General features: G+C 30.4%; 1 protein-coding gene across 3 annotated transcripts in view; it reads right to left on the reverse strand.

Moving 5' to 3' along the window:
* Positions 1-11598: 11598 nt before the first annotated feature.
* Positions 11599-26763, reverse strand: part of LOC129960928 (uncharacterized) — a 123950-nt gene continuing 108785 nt past the window's right edge. For 2 of the 3 annotated variants that reach the window (XM_056074676.1, XM_056074675.1), the window contains exons 15-19: positions 24487-24596; positions 21777-21959; positions 18166-18415; positions 17666-17748; positions 11599-13888 (exon numbers count right to left, since the gene is read on the reverse strand). In XM_056074676.1, the coding sequence (XP_055930651.1) occupies positions 13703-13888; positions 17666-17748; positions 18166-18415; positions 21777-21959; positions 24487-24596 (812 nt within the window). In that variant the 3' untranslated portion in view covers positions 11599-13702. The remainder of the gene's footprint in view (positions 13889-17665; positions 17749-18165; positions 18416-21776; positions 21960-24486; positions 24597-26763) is intronic. The other variant, XM_056074677.1, reaches the window with a different exon arrangement.

The following is a 26763-nucleotide window of genomic DNA, read 5'->3' on the forward strand; positions in this document are numbered from 1 at the left end:
CCTGGCGTCATATAATGCCCTGAACTTTGAGCATAACTGGCGAGCTGCATTTGAGAACTTGTCGAAGAGTCCGTCAGCGTGGGCGTAGGAGAGGGGGAGAGTTGTCAGAGCCAATGGAAAGACATCTATTTCTCGGGGGAAGGGTGGAGGTGGCAGGATAAACTATTGTTCTTCATTGACGAATCAGAGTTAGCAGGAGCTGTGGTAGGCGTGATCGTAGGTCTTTGGTAGAAGTGTTGATCAGAGTGAGTTTTCCCGGGGTCTGGTGGTGGATTTCTATTGTTCAGGTGCAGCGAATCAAAAGCTTGCTACTTTCAGGTGGTCGGTAGAGTTGCGACTTAGTCGAGGAGAGCATTTAGGAGGATGAGTTTTCGTTCTTTTTTTGAGTTTGTTTCTTTCAATTTGGCTGCTATTTTCAGGAGTCCAGGGAATTCATCTAAAAGTTTCTTAATTTCTTTAAAGGCTTCAAAGATTTCATGGATGTCCAAGTTTTCTGGGGTAGGGTTTTGAGCCGTTGAAAATGGTCTGTACTCAGTATGTCTTTGCTGGTTTCTGGGTCTCTGCTGTGATGTTGGGATTTGATTTGAGGTGGGATTATTTTCCTGAGTTCCTTTTCTGAGTGTCTCAGCATATGTTTTTCTGGGTCTTATTTTTGGTGTTGTAGACGGATAAGCAGGGCACCCCTTCCACGAAGCCGGGTGTCCTTTTTCTTTGCAATTTATGCATGTTGGCTCAGGGATTTTTTCCTTGATGTTGCATTCTGCTGTAGTGTGCTCTCCATTACATTTAATGCAGCGCGGATTACACCTGCAATTCCGCGCGCTATGGAAGAAGCCTGAACATCTGAAATACATCGTGGCTTTGGCTGGTTTCCGCTACGATTCGATTTTAATTCTCATGTAGGACAGGTGTCTAACATTGTAGATATCTTTGTAGTTTCCAATTTTCTTGATTTCAACTAGAAAGATGGGATGGAAGGTCTGGGTTCTGAAATTTCTTAACTGCGAGATACGTCCAATGCTGTAATTAAGCTCTTCTAATTCTTTTTTTAATTTCCTCCTTGTCTTTATTTCCTGGCAGTCCCTTGATGATTATTTTAATCGGTCTTATGGTGGGGTCTTCTGATATGATGTATTCTTTTTTATTTTTATTTTTTTCTTGAGGGTTTCTATGACACCAAGTCTATCCTTCTCAGAGTCTGTTAAAATTTTGATGTATCCGTTGGAAAGTTGATTTTCTGTGCCTGGAAATTTCCTACATATTTCTTGCAAGATTAAGTTGTAATCATCTGTCAATTTTAGATGTATGGGGGGAGATTCTATCTTTGGTTGTTGGGCTTCGTTTTCAAAAATTTGGAATTTATTGGCTGTTTCTATTGTAGTGCTTTCTATTGATCTCCTCCTTTTTTGTCTGCCGTCTGGAAGGGATGTTCTTCGCTATCTGGAGTGCGCTTGTTACATTCCGGGATGGGGCATGAGCCTAATTCGTCTAGGTCTTCTAAATTTTTGATATCAGCTTGAATTTCTTGGAGTTTAGAGTTGTCATCAAAGTATTGTGTTGTAAGTTCTAGGTGGTTTTCTTTCATCTGTTCAAGGATGTCTATGAAGGTTAGAGCAATGGAATTAAGTTGTTGAATTCTGGTCTGGTGATTTTTAATATGTGCGCACAGATTCCTGTTCCCATCATGGGGTCTGCAATCTCTCCTGATGCAGGGTTTTGCATTTTTTAATTTTTCTTCGTTGGTTTGAATTCGTCTATTGTAATCATCGAAATATTTCAAATAAGCAGCTTTTTCCGAGGGACTAATATTGTCAGTTAACCGAGCTTTTGTTTGATATGCTTTTGTCGCATCTTCGTTTAATTCTCTGCGCGTATTATGTAGATCTCTACAGTGATTGTTGATTTTCGTTATAAACGACGACCCGGCAGCTGCAGGCTGCTCCTTTTATAGGTCGCAGGAGGCGGGGCTAAAAGCCTCTCAACCAATCAGGAACGTTCGAGGCGTATCTCGGTTCCTAATGGACGGATCGGGAAAATTCTCGATGTTTCGGCTATAATCTATTTTGCGCCAAATTCGTCGCCAAGCTCTGGGAACTCCTATGGAACCAACTATGCTGGGAAGCAGCATCACAGATTCGTAACAATATTTTACCTATTGGCGTAAATGATTTACAAGGAAATTTAACAAGTTTACAGGGTTCATATTTCAAATCTGTTTACTTTAACAAGAGTAAACTTTTTACGCATTTGTTCTTATTGGTTTGTATGATATATTTATTATTAATGTAACATATTTTATTGAGTCAAGTATGCAAATTATTTAACAGTGAAAGTAGAAAGCTTTGAATCTTCGACTTAATATTATTGCCGCTTTCGTATCGTGAATTTTCCTTTACATTTTTAGATTTATGATTTACATCAATGTTGGGAATGACACAAAACAGGCTATTGACATAGTTGGCTAAATAATTTATAGCCATCTTCAGCATACGCATTAATTTGAACTTTCTTTCATATAACAGTTAATCGTACTTGAATCTAAAAAATTGGTCTTGTAAACCAGAAATTAGGTTTCGTCTTAAAGTAGGTGAATATAATACATTCAAAATATCTACAGTTTCTATTTCGCAGATATTTTGGAAGACCATCTACACTGTTTAAGTTCATTTTATGAAACAGCGTACACCTCCAAATTGTTAAAAACATTGTTGTGTTCTTCGTTGGTCAGCAGTTCTGAATGCTGCGTTTGAACCCCCATTTTTTCAAATAAATATTAAAATCTGGTTTCATAAGCCAGTATGAATACTACTTATGCTAGATGCAAGTAATGATCGTATTTTTTGTTGCCATTCGACGTTATGATATTATCTTGCAGATTATGGTTTTTCAATACATAATATCTCGGGTACATGCATGCCAATGCATATACGCATGTACGGGATATAAAATTTGATCAAGGTTGCATTTATTTGAAGAACAGATTCTCTTTTATACTCTGCGATGTAGCACATTTCCAAATAACCTCAAGAGCTCCATTTTTGCAAGTCTTAAAACTTTCCAACGATTAATAAATAGTTCAGTAGTTATTTGTATTATTCAGTAATATGTCAGTAGTTAAGTTGAAGATTCAAAGCTTTCTACTTTCATTGTTAAATAATTTGCATACTTGACTCAATAATAATAAATGTATCATTCAAACCAATAAGAACAATTGCATAAAAGGTTTACTCTTGTTAAAGTATACATATTTGAAATATAAACCCTGTAAACTTGTTAAATCTCTTTGTAAATCATTTACGCCAGTAAGTAAAATATATCGAGTAAACCAATTGAACGTTTACACTTAAATATGTGTAGTCTTTTTCCAGATGTGGCTATTAATAGTTATTATTATTTTTAAGTATTATTGATGATTATTCCTGTAAAGTAATTGTCTACCTCATCAAAGAGAGGAATGAGGTTTTCTAACATTTCTTATATTACCAGAAAAAAGTTGAAAGATTTTTACATTCAGAAATCATAAATATAAAAACAGATGATGGATTTAAACTCTGTCATGCATTTTGTTTATATTTAGATGTTCTCCCAGCCTCAATACCTAAATCAAATATTTTCTCACCCCCTATGAAATTGAGTATCTGAGCTCTATAACTACACAGCAGTATATACAATTAAAGTAATAATACCAGAGGATTAAGCAAAGAATTTGGACTAAATCATTATTATGCCTTATTTATGCTTGGAATAGCGTTTGCCATGGGAACCAAAATTAATCCCGTTTGAACTTTACAGCTTTAAAAAACCGCACCAAACCTATGGCCCACATACTCCAGGAGTTCCAACAAGCATCCGGGACTGTTGTTTCGATAAATACACATATAAGGAGGCACATTTGCTTGGTTTCTATGATCGTGCTGCCGCCCATAAGTTTTTGATTACAAAATACAACCACGCTGCTCGGCTGAAGTGGTGCCAGGTACGTCGAAATTGGACCGTAGATGAGTGGAAACAGGCTCTCTGGAGTGATGAATCAAAGTTAAATCTCTACCAGTCGTAAGGCAGAGTGTGGGTTTGGCCTATGCATGGAAAAAGCCTTTTGCCAGAATGCATTGTGCAAATCGTAAAGTTTGGCTGAGGTGGAATTATGGTCTGGAAATGTTTCTCGTGGTATGGACCGGGACACTTGATCCCAATTCATGGTAAGCTCACCCGCCACTCCTACTCTACGATTCTAAACGACAATGTGCTCCTTCCGCTGTGGCAATTTTACGGGTTGGGTCATTGTTATTTCCAGGATGACAACGCCACTTGTCATGTTGCGAGATCCGCCATGGATTGGTATGAAAACAATGGGGGTGGACCGACTGGACTGACCTGCCCGGAGACCAGAATTGAATCCTATAGAAATCCTCTGAGACGAGTTGGATCGCTAAACTAAGGAATGCCGCCACGCCCAAAATCGGTGAAAGTACTTGCATGTGTTCTCCAAGCCAAGTGGAAGAAAATACCACTGTCCATGATCCAAACATTTGTGGAAAGCATGCCCCGGAGAGTTAAGGCTGTAATTGGTTCAAGTGCAGGTTGTACTAACTATTAAATATGAATAAATTGGATTTATGTCTCTTATCAGAGATGTCCAATTGGTAGTCTGATCTTATTGGTAGATAGTGTACAACACGCATGCAAATAGATAAAACACTCATGCAGGACTTCTTTACTTGCGGTTGTAATTCATAATAACAGATTTATTCTTGCTGAAATGTTCTTTGGAATTTCTGTAATTTTTTTTTAACTTTTGGAATTTAAATTCCTAAATAAGGGGGAAATGAATTTGGCTTACGTCTCGGATCACTGAAATCCACGCTACGCCACTGGTTATAAAGTCCTGATAAAAATGATATTTTATAAACAAACAGCAGTAGATTTGTACTGGGCCGTAATGAGAAAACGACCAAAATTTCAACAAATTACGAATTCGATACTGAATCCGTGAAAGAGCACTTGGGTATCTCTAGAACCCAAAAATCAAAGTTCTGAGCGGATGGAAGCATCTAATAACAGTAAAACTTCCGAGAAAGCTATTTGGGAGAGGAGAGCCTGTTCCACTCAAAGGTAGGTCTAAATTTGACATTTATTTTAATGTTCAAAATTCAAAAGATCATTTACATTGTTATAAGGATGTCGAAGAATATTGTAAGACATTAATTTTGAGTATGACGAAGCTCTATTTAATTTTCTAATAAGGATAAATATTCATGAATAGTAAATATAGAAGAGACAAATTGATCGGATTGATTAGAAGCTCAAATTCCAGGTAAAGTTAATGCAGCTTTAAGAGCTCCTCAGGCTGTAAATAGTATGATGCAATAAAGGAAGAAATTCAAGCCACAAAAGAACAAAGTTTGAGATCTTGTTCCGAAATCTGCAAACAGCAAAGTGGTGGTTTATTTATCGGTGGGTTTACATAATATAACAAAATGGAAATGACATCATAGTGAATTATAAAGCCAAGTTATCGCAAGGAATTAATTACAATAAAGTATTTAATCCTCTGTTAAATTTTTCAATTATTATATTGTCTTTCTGCATTAGTTTTCAAAATTGCCGGCATTCCAATCTTTATATAAAATGTACCTATCTTTATGCTTCACTACAGGAAAAAATTTTCATGTCACAACCATGGGATATGTTGAGCTAAATAAGCCTGACCATGTATGTTATTTAAATAATGCTTTAGGTGGTTTACATCAGTATTGGCGAGATTGGTTTTCCGAAATTTGCTATATACTAGAGAATTGAATTTTAAGAAATTAGAATCAACAAATTGTGCATAAGGATAATTTTGCTTAGCTATTTTATAAGGACGACATTTACTTTTTTTTTTTTTACTAAAATTGACACCTTAATTAAAGTTGTTTTAAATTCTTTAAGTAGCCATTTTGATTTTAAATTCTTAGTCAATAACCCGTAAACTGCTAGGTATAGAATTTGAGGAAATGAACTTTTTATTCATCAGTCGAGATATATTTACAAAATTTGCGAGAAATATAAGCATTTTAACTCTTACTTCATTGCCTGTTGTATGTGGTATAGTTCTTTCTGAAAAACAGTGTCCAAGTACAAAAATTAAGGTTTTGGGAATGTCTAAATTCCTTTATAGAAATATTTTAAAATTTTTATCGTTTATATCGGGGAAAACGAGATCCGATATTTGCTATACTGCTAATATTTTGTTTCAATTCCAAAGTAATCCAGTATTAGTGCATTAGAATATAATAAATTATTTTAACATGCGAATCAAATTAAAACTTGTAAATTAAGGTCGTCTGAAACAAACAATTTGAACAATAATTGTTATAATGACGCTGATTTTGTGCTAATGGAGATTATCAAACTGGAATTGATGGTCCTTTTTTTTTTTTTTTTTTTTTTTTGTACTGATAATTTACTTATTATGTGGAAAATTTTTAACAAAAACGCGTTAATTTATCTACAGAGGAAATGTGTTATGTGAACTTGCAAACGAACTCTAATTGTAGAAGAATTTGAAAATCTCAATGTTATAAAAACCAATAATATTAGCTGTCTCTTATATGATAACCAAGCTGCAATTGAGTTTTCTAAACTACTATTTGAAAATTCGCGTACTAAATATATTGATGTTAAATATTTTTTTTAAAGCAGAAATATAGCGTTTGAAAAATTTCCATTATAAAGTATATAAACTCTAAACTAAATTTTGTATATCTTTTCACGAAATCTTTTCACAAATTCCTGCTAAAAGTAATTTGTCTAAATATTTAGATAAATTTTTGTGTTCAAATATAAAATTCCTAGTGCACTCATGTGCATGCTGGTAAACTTTTCATGAAATTGTAAATGCTTTAATGACATAATTTTTGATTACAGATATATTTTTTAAAAATATTTTTTCTATTTACATGTATATCGCCTGTCTGGCCTTGAAGAATTAAAATTTCCATGATGATGTTTCCGATGGGGCGCATCTTTCCCCTATTAATATTTTGGAGGAGGTTTAAATGTACTCTTCCAAAAAACTCCAAAGTTTCAGTTGACTTGTTTGAAAGAGGCGTCTTTGTCATAGAAGATGTCATTTTATAAGCCATGTGTTATAATAATGTAAGGTCCCCGACGATTCCAGATAGCCTGTATATGTATTCCTAGAAATAATTTTTGTAAACTTTTATGTGAAATTTGTAAAGCTAAAATTTATATCTTTTCACGTGAAGCGACTCAAAATTTAAAACTTTTTCAGAAGTACGTGAGAAGCATGCCGTTGTGTTAGGAACTTCTGCGTTTAAATTGAGATAACTTGCTTTTTTTCTTCAAGGTTATGTATCATTGCTTTATCATTTTATTTAAAATCTAAATTCATTGCTATTAATTAGGATCGTATGAATGTCTCTACGATAACCGCAACTGATATATGGATTTACTGAATGTTAGCAGAGTATATATGCTTGTCTTCATTGTGTGTCCTGATGGACATTGCTTTTACTGTAGGCGTAGTAGTCCACTCTACAAAGTGGAAATGTTGTAACTGTAAATATTTTCAGAAAGTGTGTTCTCCCTAATAAATATCTTTCTGATATATTCTCTTGTTATCTCTGAAGTAATTGGATTGTTGCAATATTCGTTAAAATCCCATGCAAGGGTCAAGAAGTTTTAACCTATCATCTACTAGTAGCTCTTTCATAACTATAAGTCAAATTGCCGATCTAATATAAGGATTATGGTCCCTTTAATTCTAAATTGAATAAACCTAACAGTGTTCCTTGGCTAGTTCGCTTACTGTCCCTAACTAGTAGTGATATATCAAATCACCTTGAAACTATCTCAAATAAAATTAAATGAATGCAATAAATCAGTAATTCTAAAGAGTAATCAGTATATAAATCAGTGCCGAAACCATTTGAAATGTGTGTCAAATTTAAGTTATATAATAAAATAAAATTTAAAATCAGGAAATTTCAATAAATCAGAATAGATGAATCGTAATGGTTAGCTAAAAATACATGATGTTGCATTAAATCCTATATAATGAAATCTTAATAAGCTGGTTCGGTTGTCATGAGGAAGCTCTTTTTTTTATATGATTTCCTTTTATGTATCAATGAAGTGTATTGGACGTTTCAGTGAGAATACGATCACATGTTTGTCACACCTGCCTTGATATTTTTGTTCCATTATTTTGATATCTTGATGGATTCGTCTTCCTTTTTCCTCACTTAAATGACCCAGATTGTTTTGCAATATTTTCATTTAAATGTTGCATCTTTGTGCTCATATTAACATCCATTAAAAAAAAAATTAACACACTCGTGGACAAAGCAGCATATGCTGCTCTATTGCCTGTACTACACCTACTCTATGGTAAGTTAGATGGCAGTGAACGTGTAAAGAATATTTTACTCTAAATTCTATATTTTATGATTTCCCAGAAATTTTTTAATAATCTAGATAAAACATGACCAGTAAAAAGGTTCGATATTAGTTGCAGAAGCTGAAAATTTTGAAACGAGTTTGCGAATCATCAAAAATCCCTTTTCGTAATTTTTCATTATTCAGTCCAAGAAAGGTTTTACAATTTTATTTGAAACAATCGGCCATCCTTACTGATTACGGAAACTAATTGCTTCATTTGGCCAAGTTTTATATGAAGCAATCGGAGAATTATTTTATTTCAATCAGCCTATCGTTCTCTGATAATATTCGCTGTATCTACAGACAACATTTCTCTTAAAGGCTAAAGGCTCACTTTTTACAAACGATCTCCCTAGCTTAAGTAAGTGAAAATAAAATATCTCCGCTTTGTTGTCCCAATAGAAGGATGATTATCTTTAAAGCAACGCAATTAGACAACTGATGTTCCTGATAGTAGTTTCTGCAAATTCATTTTAGTATTTTAAAAGTTTTAGAGAATAGGCAATTAACTGAAAAAGATTTTTATTGCATGATAGCAATCACTCACATTTCAAACTTCTGTTCGAGCTATCTATATAAATTCTCTATCGTGAATTAAGTATGACAGAATTTTCTCTTCTCTGGTTCTGTAAGCTGTTATTTTGATATCAGGCTTTAGACAGATTTTTTTTCCTCTAGATAGATGCTAAAAGTTCATTTCAAACATTAGCCATTTACCAGTCATAAAAATAATGAATAAATGTTTTCCAGTGTTTCACCATTTACTTGGCGTCTCTGGATGCTAGACCATCTTTATGATTTTTAAAGGAAATTCTTTTTTTCTACATAATACTTTGAGATTTACATTTTTGCTTATGCAAACATTTATTTCTCGTTTCAAAAACAGAATCTGGTTGACTATATATCATGTCCTTTCTTTTAAGAAACTCTTTTAAATAGTTTAAGATTATAGCTATAAAGATAATGAAATTAGAAGATTCAGTAATTGCATTTTAAAGCATCTGTCAAATATCGTTGTTCATTGAGCTTAGCTTCTTACTAATATTATTCATCTAAAAAAAATCGAGTAAAACATCCTACTTTATACACACAATTATCACATTGTTTTCCTAGACTATGCATAACTTTTATTGTTTAAATCACATTTATACTTTTTTCAGGAAAGAAAAAACAGTGTCGTAGAGGACGAAAACATAGAAATCTTATACTAACAGCGTTTTTAAAAATAGAAATATACATACATATACACCATATACAATTGCATAAAAACACTTGAAAAATGCTAACAAAATTTTTGTACGATCTAATACAATTTTTTGTAGAATATTTATTTATACAGAATAGATATATAGTGAAACAACAATGTATTATCATTTTGAAGAAAACATAAAACAAATTATCTTAATATTTATTAAGATAAGCAGTCAGTTGTAGATTTTTTCAGAAATTTCTGATTGAGGTAAAATAAAGTGTTTATTAATTGAATTTTAGTTTAAAAAATGTATTCCATTATATATAAACTTATATGTATAGCTTATTTACACATGCGAACTATAACTTAAAAAAAAGTTTGTAATTAGAGAATTGCTTTTTTTAAAAAAAAAAAAGTATCGGCGAGTTTATAAATAGAACTTAAAATCTTTATAGAAAACAACTGACGGCTTATTTAATATTGTATTATTTGTAAAATCATATTTTAGCATCTACATATATCCCTCCAATATATTCTAATTTTCTACGCCATGTAAATATATAATATTTGTATAAGGTTTGAAATTAATCCATAAAAATGAATCATATTCTTGAAAAAACAAATTTATATATTGATGTCTGAAACTAGAAAGAATCAATTTATTCAAAATGTTTACAAAAATTGTATAATTTTGGATAATTTCAGAAACATTTTTCACAGTCTCAAAAATTTTATATAGATTTTTATTATTAAATACAGTAAAAAAGTATCTACTTTTCTCCTGTACATTTGTATGAAAGTTAATATATAACTTGGTTTAATTCAGTGATCGTTTATATATTTTAAAACTTCAACAATGTTTTCAGAATAAAATTTTTGATGGCTTATTTGGCGCTGCCATTTAAACGCTTGTATAAATTATATTTGAGGAAAAAACAGTTTGTATATTAAAACTTAATATTTAAAAGAACATTTATGTATTTACAACATTTTCATATGATGTGAAGTGCATAAATCAGTGCATTTTTTTAACATTTCAACGACATCTTTGACTCGAAGAACAATATATATATGTATAGACCAAATATTTGTTATTTAATGAATTAACAGGGAATAGAATAATTATTTACAAAAATACAACAAAGAGAATAAATCGATATTGATACAAGTTTCATTCAAATGGCCCATTTTTGTATTCTCACTAAAACAGTTCACAATATTTAGTAATTTCTGTAACTACTAATTTCTTTAATTAAAAAGGCAAAGAACGTAGAAAAGACAAAATAACTACATTTCATTTTAGTTGAGAATTTTTTAAACTACTTTTATTTAGCTCCCTGGAAATTCAATTATTTTTATATTAAAATATTAATTTGAAAAAGCATATATAAAACTATGAGAATTTTTCGGTTTTCTTATAATTATATATTTTCTCAAGCATGTATGAATTTCACTTTTCTAATCTTTAATGATAGAGAATTTTTTTTAACGCATAATAAAATTTCAAATCTGTTGATCAATTACATATCCAACCATGCAGCTAGCCGAGTTAAACATATTTCGATGTTTCAGTTTGGGCTTGAATCTGCAGTTATTCTGCTTGCATTTTGAATAGTTACATTTGAAAATAATAATTCTTCGAATACTAAGAAGTCGATTTCCTTTTCTTGCTCATAAATTAGTGATTTTTGAAATAAATAAACCAATATTGAGAAACTTAACTTTGAATGAACAGAGTTGGTATATTTTTATAATCTGAAATTCAATCTAAAAATTAGTGGAAAGAGAAGACATTCCTTTTAAGACTGTTTGAAATTCCATGTTATATTTATAATCTATTTAAATTCTATAACTCTGAAAAAGTTCAATAAAATGATGAACTAAATAATGATGATTTAGAAAATTAGGTAGATTTTACATTTAAAAATGAATCAAAGGGAACTTATCGGAATGAAATGAAAGGCAAGTTTTCATTAAATAGCCTTAATTAATACAATTTGAAAAAAAAAATTAATCGAATAAATCGTTATTGCATCAGGGTACGAGAGGCTAGCAAATAAATTAAATTAAAGAAGTTGTTCAACAGGATATTTGAAAGTTGATATTCAGAAAAAATAAACAAAAAATATTTTTTATATAATACACATCAAAACAATTCATTAAAACAGAAAATATGAATGAATATTGTCATTTAAAAAACGCATATTTTCATACAGCGAAACTTCTAAGATAAGGACAGTTTATAATATAAAATTTGACTTTTCCATTTCTGTAAAAGTTTAACATAAAGACGTTAGAATAGAATGAGCAAAGGATAATATTAACGAAATCATTATTTTCACCGGATGTTTGATTTTTTTAGAGAAAGACTGCTCCAAACGAATCACTGTGCATTGATATTGCAGACATAAATTTAAAGGTATAATGTTTGAAATTTAATGTCAATTAATGATTTGATATTTAAAAATAATTTTCTTCTGAGTAGATTCCAAATCGATTTCTTTTGGAAATATTATTTAGTATTATTTGGACCGATTTAAAATTTCTCGTTTCCAAATTATTTGTATATCATCTCTTTCCTAATATGAGAATGCATTTTTGAATCCCCAAAGCTTAAATATATTCTTAGAAAAAAAGCAGTGCTGGATCTAAGCAGGTGCAACAGGTGTGAAGGCGGTGAGCTCAAAATATAAGAAAAGATTCTAAAATTTCATTCCCGTGTGCAAGATCAGGAGACAAAAAATAAAACTTTGTGCAAGTTCTATATGAGATATTTTATGGTACGGCAAACATGCAAAACTAAAAGTTGTGATATTAGAATCGATTGTAATATTGATTATTGATTGAAGTGTTAAAGATGATAATCCTGCTAAATAAATCATGCTTTGACATATATTACCACTGAAAAATTAATGAAAGTAAAAAGATGCTAAGGAAATGTAAGTGATCGTTTAATATTCAGAAATGCAATGCATTAAAATTGAAAAGCAAAAATGAAATGCAGTTCTCTTATTTTAATTTATTTGATTTATTTATATCTTTAATAAAAAAGATGATTTATTTTATAGAAATTTTAGGTTGCATTTTATTTCATTTTTATGGACAATGTTTGATAGTTAATGCTATATTTCCTCCACCTTGTCCATATTAAATCAATTATCGAATGTCATTCGATCACATAATACCAATTTCCAAATCACAGTACTAACGAAGTTAAATGACTTAATTATTGAAGAAATTGCTCTTTATTTGTTAAAAAATATGAAAATAGAAATTTTCAAAGAATAGATTTTTCCCTTTTTTTGGAATAAAATAATGGCATCAGAGATTATTTTACTATTATATAAAATTTTCTCTTAAAGTGCACTTTTTCATTCCTTCCTGTCTGATTTTGCAAATGAAGAATTTTCTTTAAAAATGCGTTTTGAAATTGCACTTTTATGTGATAGGCACGGGATTTCTTGTTTGTACACATAAGTAGAACTTCCCAAAAGAAAGTATAAGAATTTTTTTTTGTTTGTACACATTTATAAAGGAGATATAATGTTTTTAAGCTTATCAAATCTTTTTAATGAATATTTTATTTAAAAAATAACTGCGAGTTTATGTTATACGGAGTAATACTCTTAGTGATTCCTCATACTGTAAAGATAAATAACTTTCGTATAGTAAACGTCGAGTTTCCTGTAATCTTTTTATATAAATGCACTGGGTATCTGCAGTGAAAATGTACCACCCTTTTTATCTCTGTATATAAAAATTTGGACTAAAGATCATGTATTTCATTGGTTGATGTGTGTCTGTAAAAATAAAAGCCAATATTTTGTGTATTTAGTACAGGACTGTCAATAACTATCATGTTAGAGCACCATTTAGCTTCGTCACCTGTTACTCCAGCATAAAAATAAAATCATCTTCATTATTTTAGATGAGTTTCTTACTCGTCTAAAATAATTACGAAATTATTCATTTAGTGACAAAATTGGTGTGTGGTTGACAATAATTCATTCACTTTTGATGAATACCCAGTTATCAAAGGATATTCATATAACCAGGAAATATTTATCACTCAGTGTCGCAGATTTTTGTTTCCAGGATATCCCAGGAAAGAGATTCACTATTTTCAGCTTTTGTGCGGGCACGGCATTCTTCTATGTGGGACTGTTGGATACGGTACATTCCAGTGTCTGCTTGATATAAGAGTGTTTCCAAAATGCGCTGGTTACTGATTGTCTTAGTAGGCAAAATAACCTGCTCAATAAAGAAAAAAATATTTTAGTATTAGTTATGTGGAGGTAAATTGGTCCCTTTGATTCTCAATATAATTCAAGATAAAACAATAATTAAACAAGCTGGTGATCGCACATCTCATATACCCAGATTTCAAACGCTGTATAATGTATGTTATTAGTAATATACCGAGTGATTGTGAAATCATTCACAAAATTTCAAAAGTCAAGCATACAGATAAAAGTTATTTAAATAATATAACATGAAGGGGGGGGGGACTACAGAATGCTTTTTAACCAGCGAATTATGTAAAAGAAACGGATGCACCACATAAATTGTATAACTAATTTAATAGGATACAGATTCACAATAACATAACGCAGCTGCAGGAATCACAGCGTATGTCTTCAGATGGCAAGTCTTTTGAAGACTTATTTTAAGTATTCAAAAGCTTTGTTGTTAATATGGCATTCTACTTGCCACTACATTTGTGAAGCCTTGTACCACTTGTAATGTTCTTATTCATGAAACTGCTTTGTTATTGAATTATTGTAATTTCAGATTTCATTACACTTTTTCTCGTTTGTTCTTTTTTCTTTTGTTTTTATTTAATTCACCTCATTTAGTAGCTGCATGAGAAGTTTTTGTCATTCAACATACTAGCTGAGTGTTCTATATTATTGATAGAGTATTTGAAATAATAAAATAGGAAATATATATTATACTTCGCAAAGGCATTCTATAAGAGAACGAATTTCAAATTATTGATTGCATAAAAGTTTCGAAAAATGCATCCGTCTGATCATCCAAAGGATTTATAAATTCTAACAAGATCCGCGTGCCACTAAAATTTTTTGTGATCGATAAGTAAAATAAAAGAGAATTGCAAAGTGTGTTAAGATTTGTGGTGTTACTTTAAGAAACGAAATAAGTATATTTTTGACTTACAGTTGAAATTCATTCATTGGTATTTGCACTTTTATTCATTTCAACAGTCTTCGACGACCAGATTTATTCATACATCTGATTAATTAAAAAATTTGAAAGCTGTTTAATATGGCCATAATTGTTGTACTATATACTAATTATCTAAAATCAAAAGTCACCAACGAAATTATTTCAGTTGAAATTTCTGAGCACAATGAGCTGTTATCTTTGTAATATACGACGGATAAAAATGAAGATTCAACCAATGACTATTATAAATTAACTAAGATATCTAAAAAATGACGTGAGTTTTAAATGATTCTTAGATTATTTAAAATTAATTTCAATGAAATTCAGACGCATCAAGAATAAAAAATACAGGGGGTGTCCGAAATAATGGAAAAGCCACATTGGAAACAGTGACTTCCGTATCTGATAATATAGGACTTTTAAATCAGATTAAGAGATATTAAATATACATATATTGAAATGAGAATAAGCTTCAAAATTTCCAATGGTTACGCCCATTTTCCTTATCAAATTTAAATTACATCAAAGATTAATGAAACTTGTGTTCCGGGGCTAATATAAGTCTATTCTTTTCGAAAATATGAGCTAACAAAATTTTGGCTTTCTAATATTAAGATTAAATTCTGTACTTTATATTCAAATTAAAAAAATAATATACTTATTGATTAAACTCTTTTTGTTACAAAACTCTTAATCTGATTATATACATATCTGATATTAATTTGATATTATACATATTTGCACACATATTCATCATTAAAAAGTAACTTTTAATATACGAAAAAAATTTCGAAATTTTTAAATAGCTGCACACTTAAATTTTTGTATAAATCGAAGGACAATTCCATTCTATATCGACATGTAAAGTTTTAATTAAATCCTATGAGTAATTTTTACTATGGATATTTTGTCATGCATGAAATTGTAATGGATTTTAACATGTAGATTGTAAATTTACTGGTGGTTTTTAAAGTTTCTTAAAAAAACAAAAAACACCATTACTGACGTCCAGAGAATATCTGAATCTTACACATCTAAATATGGAAACAACCCTATAACAGAAATATAACGATTTTAATTATGATATATTAATCAAAATTTATACACAGGATGATTTTTCCATGGGGAATCTATTCAGGGCATCAAAAGAGGGTGCCGCCATAGGAAATTTCAAAGTTTGAACAGTATTTAATATTTAGAAACTCTCTTATGAGCATCTTAGGCATATATTTTAATATACATTACTACTTTTAAAATAGTATTTTTGATTTCCATATCGATGATCGACAGTATAATAAAGTTTGGTGACTCTTTTTTCCCCTCGCGAAAGTACAGGCTGAACACTTTTATAGATTTATGCATATATAAAAGAAAACATTTATCTAGGAGAGCAACCTTCCCTATTTATAAACGCTTTTTTCATAAAAAAAAATTCTGTTACATTTTAATTGAGTTCCTTGAAAGATTGGTTCAATATATAATTTAAATAAGACTAAAGATTTAATTTTATCAACGGATTGCTTTCTTTATTTTAAAAATACATAAGAACGTTTGAAAATTTGAAAAAATATTATAAAAATTAAGACATTTTTTCTGTAATGAACTATGAAATTGCCTCCATTCATCTTTTCCCCTTTACCCTGTTTGTTTATTTTTTCACCCTTTTGTATTATTACATGGAAAGTAGGAAAAATTCTCACATTGATCGCCGATCGTGGTCATTAAAAAAATCATAAAAATCGGACTAAACTCGGTACGATACTCAAACCAATATTGTTGGAAATATAAATTCTTGCTTGTTAACGAAATGTAATAACAGTTTTTATGCAAGTAATTTGTGAAAAAAGCTAAAAAATGTCGAATTTCGACAATTTTTAAATAATTGAAATTTGCATAAAATTTACCAAAAAAAAAGGGGGGGACACAGGTGTGCACTGCCACCTTTCAATATAAATTTGTACCAAATTTCATAGTTCTGGGTTTAATGGCCGATTTTGTAGATTGCCGAAAGAAAGACTGATGGATTTTCATCTTTATCAGTATTAGAGATAAGCCGTTTGCAACAGCTGAAATATTTTACCAATTTAAGGATGTTGAAGATATTAATAAATTTTAAAATTTGACTGTAGAAGTAATCAGTATTTTACAAGAAATTTAGTTAATTTTTCAATTTTTTGTCATACATTACATTTCCTTTTACCGAATAATTATTACATGCGATCTGTTTGCTAATATTTTAGATAAACGCTACAGCTAATAAAAAAATTGTAAAACGTGAAATTTATTTTAGGAATGATGAATTTTTATTGCGCCCATTGAAATGACTGTGCCCTTGCATCTATTTTCAAATCTCATTAACACCTTATCTAGAGCTCCACACAAGTGGACTTATGGAGTGATATACTTGTGGTGGTAATAACATCATAAGCCAGATAACAACTTCCGGAGAAGAGTGTACACTTTTGTCTAGTGGCTATGTTACTCGGCTATGAACCCTAACGTTGCGAGTTCGAACCTAAAACTTGCACATACTCATTGTTGAGTATGAAAATTTATCAATAATGAAAAAAAAGATTGACATTTTTAAAAAATGAAAAAAAAATTCTTTTTATCTATGAAGGTGTAAAATGATTAAGGCATGATTGGCATGATTAAGTTGCATATGTGCCAAAGGAAAAGTCTCTATCCTTTAACTTGATTTGAAACTTTTTCAACTTTTTTTTCTCAAACTTCTTTTCCTGTTCTACTAAGTGACGCAGTTTAGTCAAAACATGGCTCTTGCGCCAATAAAATCCAACCAACCAACCAACCTGCTCCCGCCCTCAAATTATTTGTACTTACCCTAATTAGTTCTTGTGGAGGGATTTTCTGCAATTTCAAATCTCTTGTTAATCTATTCATTATGCATTCCAGTTCTCTTGGATCTGAAACAGAAATAAATATCAAAAATTAATATCATTTATGGAAGATAAATCAATTCTATATGGCGATTTAACACTGAAATATAGCTTTGATTTACCAAGAAGCCATAGCCAGATTCGATTCTAGATGCAACCAGCGAATACATGTTGCAATTTTTACAATATTGTCTTTCGATTTTGTATCAGAACTTTTACCATCAGATTGATATGTGTATTTTAATCTTATGTTTATTTAATTCAAACATTTTTTTCTCTCGCAAACATCAATTCAATTATTAATGGATGTTTTTTTTTTCTTAAAAAGATACAAACTTTGCTCTCTCATTTAATACGGATTGAAGAATTTTTATATAATAAGCTAAAGAATGCAAAAATTCTTTAAGAATAATTATTAAAACGTTACATTGAAAAATATATTACCAACACTTGTAGACATCTCAATTTTGTAATTTGCCCACTGTAGCATTACTTGGAATTTGGTGACCTCTGAAATATTTAGATCTCTACCTAATATCATCTGGAACATAGATTCAGACAATTCTAGATATTCTCTTCTGTTGAATAGTTGAGATGCTCTGGAATCTATGAAGTGCAAGATAGCATTTACCAATTCTGAAGCTGAATTATATCTCCAATAGTAATTTTCCAACATGTTCAGCATCGAACAAACCTGAGAAAGATAATTTTTAGATTAGTTTCATTAATTAAAACCTACGCTTCAAATTACTCTGTAAAAGCTGTTTTACATGCATATAGTTGAAATTTAATATTCTAAATACATTGATGTTCAAAATTAAAAAGAATTTTTCAATTGGATCGATTATCTCTAGAACTACTGAACTGATTTTAATGAAATTTGCTATATACAGTCCGTCAAAAAAGTATACGGACGCCACTCGTTATTCTGAAAATAATTACCGCATAGTAGAACTATAAATGCCTGTGACAATTAAAATATGTTCTCTATAAGTGTATATGAAATACTTTTTCATGCAAGGTGTCGTCTTCCTATTTATATTTACATAAACTTAATTTTTTTCAAATAGCAACACCCAATTTTCAACGAATATCCAGATTCTCCCAATTAAGTCAGCTCGAATTCATACAATATTTTGTAATTTTGAGTAAACGTTTTATTAAGTTAAAAAACAATTGAAATATCCAATTCTTAATGCTGAAAGAGAGTACTGGCTTTTTTTCATTATATTTCAATATATAAATGAATATTTGAAAATAATTCTTGTTTTAAATTAAAATTCTCTTTAAAACAGACAAAAGTTTTGCCTTTTTTTAAAAAAATATGAAAGTATATTTAAAATATTTTATTAATTTTTAAATTCACAAGTTAAATTTGTTTTAAAAAAATAGAAACTCAAAAAATTGATGCCAATTAAAATAGCGAGACCTTAAACACCTCTGATCTAAATGTTATCAGAATCCATCAAATAATTTTTAAAATATGTGGGAATAACTAAATACTGTTAGAGCACCATGATTTTAGCTTTCTTTGTGTGTGTGTGTGTGTAGGCGGGGGGTATTTTACTTAAAGATTTTTAGTAAGAATAAAAAGAAGTCACTAAAATAGAGCGGAAAATAAACCATGCCTTTCAATGTTGCTTTAGATTAAGATATTTATATTTATTTCTGCAATAAATGAGAAAGTGAGAGAGAAAAATCGATACATATTACAGATTCTTCTCCGCCAACATTTCAGACGAAGTTTTGTTTCGGACAAATGCGAGTCAATTATTGTCGTAGAAATGATTTGTTAGGTCATTAATTAATGCAAAAGGCACAGAAGTACAAAAGTCTGCATAAAATAGGAATTCAGATATTATTAAATGTATGAATGATTCAAACGTTTTTTTAATAAAATATAAAAATAATTATTTGTATATGAATAACGCACCGCCACTAGACGCTGACAAAATAGCTTTTTAAGAAATAAAAGATGAAAAATGTTTCGGTTAATTTATTGTTCGTAATTAATACTCTTTCCAGCAAAAAGATATTAGCTATAAAAAATTCTTTAAAATGGTTAAAAGTATCATGGATTTCTTTTCATCTGATTTTCTTCTGATTTACATGTTCAAGTTTTATAGAAACTTGAACATGTAAATCAACAGCATTGTGCTACTTATGCTTCAATTTTGATGGAATATTTCAAGTAGGAACCAAGCAAAATAATACAGTTCTTTATTTAAACTTGTTTTATTAACATTAATTCTTAATTATTCAAATTATTTTAAATGTTATGCCTCGAGAATATTGTTTAACTATTATTTATTCATTTTTTCCTATAAAATCTGAAAATAAAATCACGCATCTCGAATTTTTATTTAGTCATGCTTCTTCGCTCTCGACAGTGAACTTAAAAGAACAAAAACAACAGCAATAAAAAAAATCCATTAATCTTTCTTAGAGAAAAGTTACAGTATTGACAATTTAATTTGAATGAAAGAAAATATTAATGAAGTGACCTATTTGCTATGGTTGCTTAGATTGACCCCCCCCCCTTTTCCCCCTTTATCCCCTCTAATTTTGAACCGATTTGTCTAAACTTTTATAACTAATAAGTTTTCATTTCTCAGAACCATTTAAAGGACTAAAAAAATTGGAGGTTTCAACAGGAAAATTTGAAGATATTGCAAATATAAATATGTAGATGGCCTCTATACGAATGCAGTTAATATATTTTTAAAGAGGACAAACTTCCAAGCAGAATGACATTCTTTTTAAATTGCTTTTTTTAAGATTACGAACTATTAGAAGTATCCGGATACTCAATTGACGGACTGTACTTCAGTTGATGAAGAAATACCACATAAAAATTATAATCCACACACATGATCCTCTGTACGAGTCATCAACGCAGGGAAATGTAAAACAGATGCTAAGTATGAAAAACAAATGGTTAATAAGGGATTTAACTGCCTCTTACAGTTAAATAGCTTTCATAATGCGGTTTATACTGGATATTAGACAATTTTTATGTCCAAATGGGAGTCACGCCCATTTCTCTAGTAACGCTCTTTGCAGGTCTTGGGCGATTCTGGAAATCAGAAGTCGAGTTATAATTGTCCTTCCAAGTGTATTCCTAACTGGCTATACGGGTTTATAGTTCTATGACTTGCCTGGCTATTCTCTACGCTCACTTTTCTCATTTCTTCATATCCACTCTACGTTCATATCTTCACTTTCTAGAAATTCATCAAACAGACAAGCCTATGTTTAAAAACTTGCAAATTTACCTTTTTGTGACAGCTTACAGCAAATGGCCTTTGATGTTTTCCAACCATTTGTATTTATTTCCTACTATTTTCCATGCATTTATCAGTAGAATAATAGGATATGGGATCAATAGGATAATTTTTCAATATGATGCATTTGTAATAGAATTTATCGGTTTTAAGCTATGGTACTTAAATCTATAGTGTACTTTTTCCTCATAATCAGAAAGCGATCTGTTTGAAGGGATCGTATTGGCTCAAATTTTTATTCTTCTTTATGAACAAGAGTTTTATAAACTTGATCATAGTGCCATAATGCATTTCTTTTCTCCTACTAATCTGTTACTGACGCGCTAATACAATTTATAACTTATAACAAAGATATTATTTGTGATCATAAATGTTTATCAATTGTTGTGATTTTTATATTTTAATCTATATTAAGACACAGACAGGCATTATAGGTATTTATAGCAGCGGAGATAAAAATGATTTCGTAACGGACATAATACATCATAATGAAAAGGTTTTGAACAATGGAAATGATATATGAACTGTTAAGTAAAAAAAATTCAGATGTTTTCTCAAAAGGGTTAAAAATTTGAGTAAACTCAATAATTTATCAAAAAAATATTATTTGTCAGCCTAAGTAAATTTATTAGGAGGAAAATGTGATTTATTTTACCATTTGAAAACGAGATATGTATTATTTTAAGTGATTACATATATAATTGGAAATTTTAATGCTATATATAAATTATTAAATATTCTTATTAGAGCTTGTTGAAGGATTCTTCTTACCACAGACAATCGAAAATGTTGTTTCGCATGATGAAAACACGCTTGTAGAAGCTCTGGAAGATCATAATGTTCCGCAGCGCATATCAGACCCGGAATGGTTTCGCATGTTAATGGACAAGACCCGCTCTGCAGGTATTCCATGAGAATCATGAAAGTTTCACTGTCAAACTCTATAATATTGAACTGGCAAACGAAACAGAAAAATTGAATTAATAACTTCAAAATTAACAACATTAATGTTTTTCTTGAAATTTGTCACTGACAAGACATTATATGCTTTAAAACTATTATAAAGGTACATTTCACAGTATATACATAGAAGTAATCGCAGTATGTACAGTAACACATATGGAAAAGAATATTTCAATGTGAAGTTCATAAGGTAGTTCATGTCTAGTAGCTAATTTCTAATTTCTAGACTAGCATACACCTCCAATCGGAAAAACACTTTTAACGGCATAAAGAATTATAGTACAGTATTTTTGAATAGACAAATGTAATACTGAAGATAATTACGAAATCTAAATTTTTATGTGACTCCCCAATCCTATTAAACATATTTAGAAAAATATTGTCCACTAACATTTGAAACAAAAAAGTTTCACTCTCCTAAGATTAAAACTGATCGGATTAAAAAGATTTGAATAACATTATTTCAGACGATTTTAACAACTGAATTTCACAATCGCAAGAATGTTTTTAAGGGAATCGTATGAAAATTGACATTATTCATTAACGTATTATTGGGTTTAGATTTATTTCGATTACCAGGTATGAGGAGGTATTACTACTTCTTCGGAAAAACTTTTAATATAAATTTATTTGCTCAGAACAGATTTAATATACCTTATGTTGTAATCATTTTATTTATCCTTTATAGGGCAAACTCCGGGATATTTTCAAATCATTTTTGAAAGAGGTTTATTATGATAAATTGATCTTGTGAAATAAGTAGACGTCAAAATTTTAATACTGATCTAATTAATTTATGAAATTAAAAGGGATAAATACAGTTAGCAGTGATAATTCAGGTGAAATTGGAACAGGTAACATAGTAATTATTGATCATCAAAAGTTAGAAATATTTTAATATGTTCGCTGGTAAGTATATTTACCATTTAATTAAGACAAATTAAAACAATTCTCACATTTGCTTTAGTACAAAACAATGGAATTTCCGAGAATGAAAATAAATAATAATTTAATTAATAATACCATTACATCCATTTAATTAGTTAAAAATTAGTTTAAGTAGGATGCCGTCCAATTTGTAGCAAAACCTACAGCATAAATTGTCTTTGATCTTATCCAACAATTTAAATTGAATTTAAAATAAGTAGGTTTCTTTTGAAATACCGAAAATTAGATCGAACGTTTTACTTTTACGAAAGCTGATAATTTTTCTTTGAAATAAATTCATATATCGTCCCTGTTAACTTATTAATAATCAGTCAGTTTTAGTCATAAAAAAGTGGAATGCTACATTGTTTGTGTCAGGGTATGTAAAATTTTTTTCTAAATATGACTAGTAGCACCGGGAGTCTGTATAAAAATTTCTAATTTCATCAATTTTTCCGCATTGCTTTTAATGATTCAAGCTATAAAATATAATTATTTCAATTTCAAATATTTTTCCAATCGGAAGAATATGCCTTTTCTAATGGTTTAACAATTTGCTATTGGACCACGATTTGAGTGGAAACCTTGAATATTAAGATTTTAATAAAAAGAAATTTAAAAAACTCTTCTTTATTAGTGCGCTAAAAAGCAGCAGTCAAAAATTAATTACTTTCTAATTTTTAATATGCATCTTAGTTTTTTATTATAAATATTACGGATTATTGAACTCATTTTTCCTCACATTTATTAGTGGTTAAATCCCTTTGTATGGAATCAAAATATTATTAAAATAATCAATTAAATGATAATTAAGTCTTGAAATATTAAAATAGTGTAGGGTCATCCAGAATGCACAAATGTATAAATTTTCATAATTCTAGTTCATCAGACAGTGATAAAAACCAATCTTTGCTAACATGGAGCAAGTCAAGTTAAATAAAAACGCGTAAAAACATACTGAGAGCTCGGAGCAACGTTTTTAAGGGAACAGCATGAACAAGAGAGAATATTTACCTGTCATGCATTATATGAGTATTAAAGAACTATCTGACAATTAATGAATAATTGTTTCCAATTGTGTTTTCGATTTTATAGGAAACTCATTATACTGCAGAATATAATTTTTTTGTACATAAACAATGATAAAAGAAAATCTATCAAGTTATATGATTTCCGAACTGGGCGGGAAGATTTTGGAAATAAGAAATTATATCTTTTCAACTGTGGTGAATTGCATGAATGGAAGTTAAAGAAATGAAAAGATCAAATTCCAATTATGTAACATGATATAACTTCAGAACATATTGTTAATCCAACAAATACATTATTAAGATTAACTATTGTTAATCTTCAAGCTCTGAACTTTCGAAATTGGGGGGGGGGGAGGAGGAAATACTTTAAAGTTATTTCTAATGATAAACGCAAGTCATGTTTGCTTGCGTGATGCGATAAAGCAATTAGTAATTTGATAAAGCAACACATGATTGTGTCTTGTGTTATGTCACATTAGATGCTATTTTTTATAATTTTTGTATAAGTTGCATACTGGTGACCAGACGATGGCATATATACTATTAATGAAAATTAATACCTCCGTTTGGCTTAGTTTGGCCCTGTCGACTTTTCCTGCATCCGCACACATACTTAGGGTCACTTCAGCAGCAGCAACTGATTGCCTGCGCTCTTTTTCTTTCTCTTTACCTAATTCAGGGAAGAGAAAAAAGGGATTTGGGAGCACTGCATCTTACATTAGATTGTTGCCCTTGTATACATACTTTCAACTGGATTCTCATGCTTACCTGAATGAATTTTCATGACATTCTGTTAACCCCTCTAGTTAATTTCCAAGTTTGGGGAATGTTTCTTTTGGCCATTCTGTGCTATAATGTAATCAGTTACATGGCATCTATTATGGGTTGAAAACATGCTCTCTTTAACTTTTTCTACTTTCAAGCCCTTTTCAGGCAGAAAAAAAAAATCGCGTCCCTGTTTCATCCAAACATTTTAATGCTATCCCAAAATTGCAAGATAAGTGAGAAAATGACGTATTAATTAATGAGAAATTTAAAATAATTATTCAGTCAACTTCAACGAAATGTTTTGATGTGAGTCAATTTTCTTACATTCAATGACCTACATTTATTAACTATATTCAGTTACAGATATTGGAAAAATCGGAAGATGGACCTGCACAAATTTCTTTGGCTTATGTATTACTTGATGCGATCTCATAGAGGATTGTGACAAACGGCTTAATAAGCGTCGATATTAAAAGTTTTGACTGTAAGAACTTTAGAATATTATTTATGATAGTGTAATCTTAATTAATTAGACACAAGTTAATCATCCATTTTGTAAGAAAGTACCATTTCGTTTGTACTCGACTTTGCGGAACTTTATTAAATTATTTTGTATTAACTGTTAGCATTTTAAATTATGGTGAATATTGCCAAAAAGATAAAGCTTAAGATAGGTCAGAATAACCGGAAGGTGGTAACTTGCCATATGTTAAATCAAATTAAGATGATAGAGATGTGATTTTAAGTTGTTTGAATATTTAAATAACTTGTGATTAAAATATTAGTTTTATAAATAAATGAAATTCTAGCATGAAGAAGAAATTTCTCTTTAAGAAATGAAAATTTAGCAAAGCATTTGTTAAGTTAATACCCATATTTATTTGGTTAAATGTCATGGTCGCAGATTAAAATAGCACGAGAAAAGCTATTTTAAATGAAACGATGATTCACGAATAACCACAGCAGAAGCCATGATTTTGAATACAAAAATACAAATACTTATTCATTATGTCGTATTCTTCTTACCTTGTGCCATTTTCCGAGATGAAATTCCATGGTTATTGAACTTATTCAGCAAATTAGAAACAGTCCGTGTTGATTGTAAATGGGGCTGGATGTTTTGTCCACTAATGTCCTTACGTCTTGATTGGTGAAAAATCTAGTGATCTCGCATATCAATCTCGACACTTTTATATATAGAAACTTTGTAGAGTATGCTAGGGCAACAGCAACGGTATGGAATCCTGTTGGAACCCCCTCTTGTAATATTAATAAAAAATAGTGGCACAAGCAATTCCATCACCATTCTGCCATACAAATTTACTATCAATAAGAGTGGAATAAAATGCGAATGCTCCTGTTGTCATTTTAAAATTTTCCTCATACTTGGGGAAGAATTCCCTATGGCAGCACGTTTCCTATGCCAGAAATAGTTCTCATTTGAGACTGTGACAGATCTCTACTCCGTCCACCAATAATCATTAATCTCTAACACCATTGAAATCGCAGATGGAGATGATTTGGAGTTAGTGGAAAGAATATTGCAGGGCATCTGGCTTGGAGCTGTCCGTCAAGTAATCAACGCTGTGTCACTGGTGTCAACAGAAGCTGGAATTTCCATTGTAGATACTATACGAGGCATTTTAGCCACAGTAAGAGTGCTGTCGTAGAAAAACTGCTTCCCAGACTTGAGGAGCAATTTTCTACCATAACACCCTTCCTATGACAAAAATGTCTCTCATCTGAGAACATAACAGATGCCCACTCTGCGCTCAAATAAGCAATAGTTTGCTACTACTAAAGTTGCAGATGGTTATGATTTAGAGTTGCTGGAATGAATATTACATTATTAAGAAGACGCTTGAGGTGTCGCTAAGAACCAGATCCCTTGATCCTGCTGGCAGCAATCATATATAGTGATACATCCCTGCCCAAATCTTTCCGCAATATTGCAAAAAGAAAATCCCCCTTTTCGTAGACCTATATTTCAAATTCAGTAACTACTAATACTTTTTTCTTCGTTTCCTTAAAGGTTTTCCTGCGCACAAATCCCAACCTGGAAAATAAAT

This window comes from Argiope bruennichi, chromosome X2, assembly GCF_947563725.1.
Source record: "Argiope bruennichi chromosome X2, qqArgBrue1.1, whole genome shotgun sequence".
Classification (NCBI taxonomy): domain Eukaryota; kingdom Metazoa; phylum Arthropoda; class Arachnida; order Araneae; family Araneidae; genus Argiope; species Argiope bruennichi.